At 44.9% G+C, this 8,153-nt stretch overlaps 1 protein-coding gene across 1 annotated transcript in view; it reads left to right on the top strand.

The window, feature by feature from the left end:
* The first annotated feature begins 1,225 nt into the window (after nucleotides 1–1,225).
* The window catches only part of znf385a (zinc finger protein 385A), a 44,486-nt gene continuing 37,558 nt past the window's right edge, over nucleotides 1,226–8,153 (top strand). The window contains exon 1 of the mRNA XM_042707580.1: nucleotides 1,226–2,836. Within this exon, the coding sequence (XP_042563514.1) occupies nucleotides 2,809–2,836 (28 nt within the window). The 5' untranslated portion in view covers nucleotides 1,226–2,808. The remainder of the gene's footprint in view (nucleotides 2,837–8,153) is intronic.

The raw sequence follows: 8,153 nt of genomic DNA, 5'->3' as shown, positions 1-8,153 counted from the left end.
CTCATCCTCCTCTTCCTCTTCCTCCCTGGGCCGCACCACACCGCGTGGACTGCATATGGAGAGCAGTCTGTGCACGGGATGTGTCTGAGCCCTCAGCTGCTCACGGAGCTGGAGGGGCCCAGTGGAGGCAGAAGGCAGCCAGGCAGCTAGCTCCAGGGGCCATCTTGCTGGATGTGGCGCAGTGCTGCAGAGGGAGATAAGGGGCGAAATGGGGGGGGGGGGGGAGTGTGTGTGTGATGAGGGAAGTGGGGGGGTGGGGGTGCTGAGCTGCATTGGTTTTCTCCTGTTCCTCCTCGGTTACCTCCTCCATCGCCCCGGGCCCCTCTCCTCTGCAGGGCGACACGAGGCCAGCTACTCTTACAGCATATCGTGCTTTGGTCTCTGGAAGCCTAAATTTCCCCCTTGACCCCCCTATGCGGAGGTAAACCTGTGCCTGTAACCCCAGCCCCTCCTCTCTCTCTCTCTCTCTCTCTCTCTCTATCTCTCTCTCTCTCTCGCTCTCTCCCTCTCTCTCTCTCGCTCGCTCTGTGTCTCTCTCTCTGTCTCTCTCTCTCCCTCTCTCTCTCTCTCTCTCTCGCTCTGTGTCTCTCTCTCTCTGTCTCTCTCTCTCTATCTCTCTCTCTCCCTCTCTCTCTCTCTCTCTCTCTCGCTCTGTGTCTCTCTCTCTCTGTCTCTCTCTCTCCCTCTCTCTCTCTCTCTCCCTCTCTTGCTCTCTCTCTCCCTCTCTTGCTCTCTCTCTCTCTCTCCCTCTCTCTCTCTCTGTCTCTCTCTCTCTCTCTCGCTCTCTCTCCCTCTCTCTCTCTCTCTCGCTCTCTCTCCCCCTCTCTCCCTCTCTCTCTCTCGCTCTCTCTCTCTCTCTCTATCTCTCGCTCTCTCTCTCTCTCTCTCTCTCTCTCTCCCTCTCTCTCTCTCCCTCTCGCTCTGTGTCTCTCTCTCTGTCTCTCTCTCTCTCTCTTCCTCTCTCTCTCCCTCTCTCTCTCTCTGTCTCTCTCTCTCTCTCTCTCTCTCCCTCTCGCTCTGTGTCTCTCTCTCTGTCTCTCTCTCTGTCTCTCTCTTTCTCTCCCTCTCTTGCTCTCTCTCTCTCCCTCTCTCTCTCTCACCCTCTCTCTCTGCCTCTCCCTCTCTCTCTCTCTGTCTCTCTCTCTCTCCCTCTCCCTCTCTCCCTCTCTCTCTCTCTCTCTCTCTGCCTGCCCTGGCCTGGACCTGCACCTAGCCAGCTCCCTTCCCCCAGCCACCATCTTGTGCGCTCGCCCCGGGAGGTGCGGAACAAAAGCCAACAGGCTCCAGGTTTCGGCGCGCCGCAGTGGGAGCCAAGAGCAGATTTATCAGCAGGATTAGGCGGTGCATCTGCCTCTCTGCCCGGGACATGTGTTTGTGGGTGCCTAGGGCCACGGCAACATGCAAAGGGGGGGATAAGGTATATTATGGGATAGATGCTGAGGTGGCAACGAGTAAACTTCGTCTCCAAACTTTATCTCTGTTTATCGAGCTGCCCCCCCGTCTACCTCTGCGGTGTCTGTGTTTGAGTGTCTATTTGGCTGGGTAACCGGGGGAGACAGGAGTCAGCACTACTGTCCCAGAGAGACAAGTCATGTAATTAAAGCTTCACAGCCTTGATTCGCCTACTTAAAAGATCAAGGCTGGGTCCTTTTGGGGGCTTTTCGGGTTATTATCTCACTAGGGTGTCATTAAAGCCATAGAATAGATTGTATTATTCCATTGGTGCTGCATTTAGGTGTTTGAAGGTCTTCCATCCACAAATAGCATCTGAGCAGCTATATTTGTGTACGTGTATGTGTTGAAACTGGGAAGATTACCTTCATTTGAAATGGATACTGTATGCTAAGGCGGGTATGTTCTTACCTCGCTGTTTCGAACAGTGGACGCGAGAGAGCCGATGGTGGGGGTTTGGTGAGTCCCTGAGCTCGTCTTCTAGCAGAGGTTGTTTATCTATGTCCCTCGATAGAAGTGCTTGTGATAGGAGTTTAAGGATGGCAGGGACCCCTGTTCAACACAAGCTCGTTTAATTCAGTTTCGATTCAACATAATTTAATGTCTGCCAGGAGCTTAAATGAGCTCCTGCGACGTCATCCATTTGTTTACGCACACAAGCCACAGCTAATCACGTAGGTATACATACCGACAGAAAGAAGAAAAAAAACCTATATCCTATAATATGAAATTCTTTCATGTGTTGCTTTGAGTAACCACATGCCCACGTGGCAGTTTGTTTGAAACACCTGCCGATTCTATTCAGTTTTAAGCTGTGCCCATCTGCACGCACATGCACACACTCGTTATTATGTGGACTCCCTGACAACATTCTCTCTGTGTCATAGATCAGCGAAGTAGTCCAGTCAAAAACTTTGAAGGTCGTACTTCTGAATGAGTAGCCTGCGCAGGAATTTAGATAGACTTTCATTGTATTTCATCTGGCTGCGGACAATTTAGCCGTGCTATATCTGTGCTGACTAAAGGCGCAAACGCTCTTTTCTATTTATGTCTAGTGAAGATTGTTATCAGTTAATAAGCGCTACAACATTCCATTATGGAAGTCACGCATTTGGAAACGTAGGGACGTACGCAGAACTAAATGACAAAGCACCATATCAATCAACTTATCAAACGGTGTGCGTGACTAAATACGTGGTTGTACCAGGCACCTCTCATGTTCTATTTTATTTTCACAATTAACGTCTAAACGTGTCTTGTACATGGAGGTGAGCACAACAGCTCCTTCCTGTGGTAAAATGCTGCACCTCCACCAATGTGCTCAGTGAATCTTGGACTGCAAAACAGCTTCGTCGAATGGGGATAATGTGGGTTGACTCCGCAGGTGAGTAGATTAAGAGTTTTTCAACTATTTGGAGTCGTTTCCAGCGTCTATAAACCGGTTCCAGCGTCGCTTTAATCCTTAATGCTGTGGGCTGTTCGTGATCTATGCACGCTGACTGAAGGTGATTTACACATTCTGGAACAGCATTCGTTTGGAACTGGCTTACAGTTCACAGCTGGGCTAGAGCCGAATAGAATCAGGCAAGGTGCACTCATATGAGACGGACGATAAATGTTTAGGAGAGCATATTTTCACCTAGCAAGCCTCGTCACTTTTTAGACACCGCTGGGAATGAGAGAAGTAATGAAATGCTTGTAATCTAATTAATCATGGAAACGGTCAAGGTCGTTTGCATAACTTCAGACTATTTTCAAATGATTTCATACATTTTGAAGAACCTTGTGGTGCACGCGATATACCAGGCAACGTTGGACCTCGTGCTTGCTCAATGAATGCGTCTTTACGCAAGTAAACGGAGCGGTGGGTTTGTGTGCTGTAGTCTTATGAGAAAATAAATCGCGTCGATCCCCCAGAAAAACAGTTCCATACGGCATTTGAGAAAGGTTTGCTTAGCCAACGGCTTGCACTGACGGTCAGGTGAAGGTGGTGGCTCTGCACATCACCAGCCGCAGGGGCAGACGGCACAGGAATACTGAACAGACATGTGGTGATGAAACCGGCTCGGTGGTAATTGAGTTGAAATTGGCCAAATGAATAGGCCATTTCTGCTGCGTTGGTCACAGCTGTGTACGATATGGGCCCAAGGGCAAACCTGGCGCGGTCTTGGTGCGGAGAGAGAGAGAGAGAGAGAGAGAGAGAGAGAGAATACACATCCTCTTCTCAGTAATAACATAGCAACACTACAATGCCATTATGATACGAGTATGGTCATTCTACAGGTATACCGTTATGATCATGCAAGTAGTCCTATATACATTCCAGGGGGAGAAGAGAAGGAGAAATGGGCAACGAAGAGCACACAACGACGATAGTGGTTTGATGAGCGCAACTTGGATGAGACGAGCTGGACATGAATGGGAGATAATCCCTGAATACTCGTGTCATGCACTGTGCAGATACGCGGAGAGCCGCAGTCAAGTTCTGGCTGTAGGCTAGTAGCCTACGTGTGTGTTTAATGTTGGGGAGTAGCGGAATACATGTAACGCGTACCCTATTCAGAATATAAAATATTAGTAACTGTTTCAAGATAGTTATAATTTAAATGGGTGGTAATGAGTCAACAACAGTTATATTGATCACTCGGAATGGATTACTTTTTAAATCGTCAAGTGTAGGTTCGCTCTCAAATTCAAATATTTCCACAGACCGACGTTTCCCTTAAACCAGTGTCTCAAACCGCGACGAGGAAACTGCTGGTCCGCAGAGCCCTGCCAATGTCACAGTCGGTGCTCGGTGTTTCTGTCGGTCTTCTCTCGGGCGGGCCCCGCACCCTTGGCTGAACTTCTTGCTTCATAACATTTTATTCCTGCTACCTGAGTTATCTGTCGTGGCGTGTTCAAAACAAGAAAGTCTGAATGCCTTTTTAAGGAAACGGCGGACGATACAAATTAAACGGAAGAACCAGAGGAAAAGAACATCGCCCGTTCACTGAAAATGACGACCCATCCTATATTAGATGTCATTTTATTTCCAGTGATTGCTTCCTTCCAAAGCCAGTGAGTGTGTGTACCATTTGGTAAACCAGGCTGAACAACGAAGCAATGAAACATTTGAAATTGAATGAAAACATGCAGAGACAACGAATGAATTGGCTATAAAACTAGAGTACTGATGAACAATTTAACCGACTGTGAGAAACTGGCTTAAACGTCATATTATTTCACACCATATTTCAAAATACAGAAATAGGCTTGTCTTATAAAATACGCTTTGAGGGTCCATGCCACAATGTTTTCCGTTTATCAATTGCCAGAAAGCAGGCGCACCTATCACATTAGAATGACGTCATTAACGTCTTTATTGCACTGCATTATTTCCTGCCAAACCATGTTGTTTAAAATAGTCTGATGTGTTAGGCTAGAGGTCAGCCTATGTTGTGCGAAAGCTGTTGAAGTTCAGGTGCATCTCTCAGGTGCTTCCTTTTCTATTTCTCTGTAGGGTTATAATGGCCTAAATAAAAACCTCTCAAGGTTGTGGTGGGAATGTAAAATCAGTTTATCATGTTGTAGGCACATAAGGCTGTTATAGTTGGCTAATACTAGTTGTGGTAGTAGTAATATTAGCTATCTATCAATCTGTCTATCCTTACTGCAAGGGGGGTCATGAGTTGATGGCGGTGGTCCTGGTGCTTGTGTTGGTGGTGGGCCTTAACCTCAACATCTGATGGAACTGTTTCATCCACAGCTAAGAGAATGTAAGGCAACACTGATGTAATCCGTTGTAAAGTATTTAGAATATGTTACTCATCTTGAGTAATCTAATGGAATACTTTACAAATTACATTTGAATTCTATTTTGGACACCTTCAAATTGTAGTTGTAATGGAATACATTCAAAAAGTAACCCTCCTATCGGTTAAAGATGGAGAGGGAGATAGAGAGAGAGAGAACTTTTTATTTGCAGCCTTTAAGGGGCTGTCAAAGTCAAAGAATTGCTCCTCACAGTCCTCGCACTGTTCGTTCAGTATTCGCACTAAAACAAATCCGGTGTTTGAACACAGTCCTGGCTCTGTTAATGAGAAACAAACACAGTGGCTCGGAGCGAGCCTTAAACTAACACTATGCAACAATGTTACACATTTTGAGGTATGGTTTTTTAGCGAGTAACTAGGTTTGGTACCATCCTCAAATTCATTTTGGTAGCATATGGCCACGTGAAAGACTGATAAACACCTGTGTCTTTCCCACTAGCCATCCAGGATATGCACTACGTAGTTCTGTGTTCCGGCCTGGTACAGTCTGCAAAAATTGACGAAAAGCTTTCGCAGCATGACATTGCCAGCTATTCTGCCAAAATACTTAAGTTAGTGTGTTGGCAAGCTTCTATCAGTGCCAACTGGGCACTATTGCGGCTTTAAACAATTCCAGCCAAATAACATGGTGCTTCAGGAGTATGGGACAGAGGGGTGTAATCTGATTGGCTGTTGAGCACAATTATCAGCAACCTTTTTCGAAACCAATACCAAATCAAAGACTGCACCTTTAATGCACTTATCGTTTACCCTCACCATAGGTCATCGTGTCAGTCATTAAGAGTAAGTGTATCGCAAACTCTAATGGTTAGCCATCTGTTCTAGAGCTTAAGTAAGTAAACTTCCTAAGTGGATGGGCCAAACAGACACTGATAAATAATGAGGTGAGTAAAATCAAATCTAAATGCATTAGCTCATCCATTTGGTCGCATTCTCCTCTGAAGCCACATTGGATTTGTTGATTAAGCTTCAAGCCTGATGTCAGCCATCTTGTAGTATTATTGTTATGACCCTCCACTCACTCACTCACTCACTCCTCCACAACATTAACCTAACCACTCCGGAAAAACAATGTGATCAAAATTGATTGAGATGTATAGTTCACTGCTTGCGATGCAGTTTATAATATTCGCCTGAAGAAGCCTTTTATATAAAGACATTTTCCTGACAAAAAAAAAAAAAAATTAAAATTGGACAGGGAACACCATCAGGCCTGGAATAATCATGAATGGAAACTTGTGTAATGAGATCCCCCCCATTAAGAGACAGTGTTGTGTAAAACCACAGAGAGTTAGTCCCTGGTGTCCTGTACTAATGAAATTATCAAAGAGCTCTGACATTGAACATTCGTCGACAATGTAATGGCTGCCAACAAACAATCGCCGCCGCAATTTGAAATCTGCACTGAAACGTCCCCACAATTATTGTGTTTGATCAGGGCAAGGATGACATGGACTCCCAGTAATGGGAGACACACAAACCAAGCCGTTATGAATGAACAGACAGCGAGAGAGAGAGAGAGAGAGTGTTTACATTACCGTGGCCCATGTTTGTGAATCCCCATGGCCATATGTGCTTTGACTAGAACCTCACTTCATTTGCAGAGTAGGATCTATCTCTATGAGTTCTTTTTGGTGTGTGTTTCATGCTGATTGTATGTTTTTAAAATGTTTGCTCATGATGTTGGCCTGTAAGCACTGTTGCCTTAGATAAATAAAAAAAACAGCAGTCTCAGCTTGTGGCTAACCAATATGGTTAACCAATATGGTGTATCCAAACAAAAGGTGGGTCAATGCAAATGTGTTAAAGCTTTAAATCATTTTATAAGTTTTGATTTAGGGCTTCCTCTGCCTCATTATTTCTGATGTTCTGATATACCAATGTCAATATGTAGCCGTTTTGCGTTTGTACAGTATGGTACAGTAATCAAACAATGGTCCTCTGTCCAAAATGGTTGCGGTTGTTAAAGCAGTCGTATATTTTGACGACACTCTCCTTTAAGAGCGCGGAGAACAATAAATAAATTATACGAGGACTATGCTGTTTTCCCAGAGTTTGACTGACAGGGTTGTGGAGGAAGGATGTTGCTTCAGTGGGATTGCAAATGCTTCTAGGAAAGAGGATCCTGCTGGTCTCGCACTCTGTCTGTCTTCCACGGGTTAACTCTCTCTCTCTCATACACACAATATTTGGATTTACTGCTGCTATCAAAGAAATATGTTTAAAACACCATCCACTCTTCTATTCTCTTCTCTTCTCTTCTTACTTTTTCATCAGTTGCTTTATTGGTTCTCATAGAATATACTGCTCCTCATAGACACAAACCGTATATAGTCAAATATAATAAAAATATACTGGAGTGATGAGCTTTAATGAGCTTGTAATGAGCTGTCCAGGAAATGAAAACATGCTTTATCTGCTGGGGCAGTTTCCACTCTTGACCTCTCTTACTGCTGAACCCTACCTGCAGACATCATGAATTTCTGCTCGATTATAACCATTTTAAACTAATGTGCCTTAGTCTGAACCATCTAGTTATGTTCTTATTCACCAGCGCATTCACCATTCACTTGAGTTCACCAGCAAGTACAACATCATGTGCATACTGATTCTTATGCCTGTTGTGATATTTATCCCATTGTAATTGATATTTGAAGGTGTTAAAGGTGGGGTTCGAGGTTAAAGATGCTGACCGAGGCTATGAGGAGACTAGAATTGCCATGGATACCTTAGGAATTCTCCAGACTGTTGATATTTCATTCGAATGGCTATGTGTCTTTGATCTGGTGTGTACTGCACGAAGACCTGAGTGTATGTAGCCTCTGCACAGATGTGTTTTCTGCATGAATGCATGTCTTTTCTTTCCCCATCTCTCTCATCTCCCCT

The sequence above is a fragment of the Clupea harengus genome, chromosome 4 (genome assembly GCF_900700415.2).
Source record: "Clupea harengus chromosome 4, Ch_v2.0.2, whole genome shotgun sequence".
NCBI lineage: Eukaryota > Metazoa > Chordata > Actinopteri > Clupeiformes > Clupeidae > Clupea > Clupea harengus.
The sequence above is the reverse complement of the archived record's forward strand: the minus strand, read 5'-3'. Positions and strand labels throughout refer to the sequence as shown.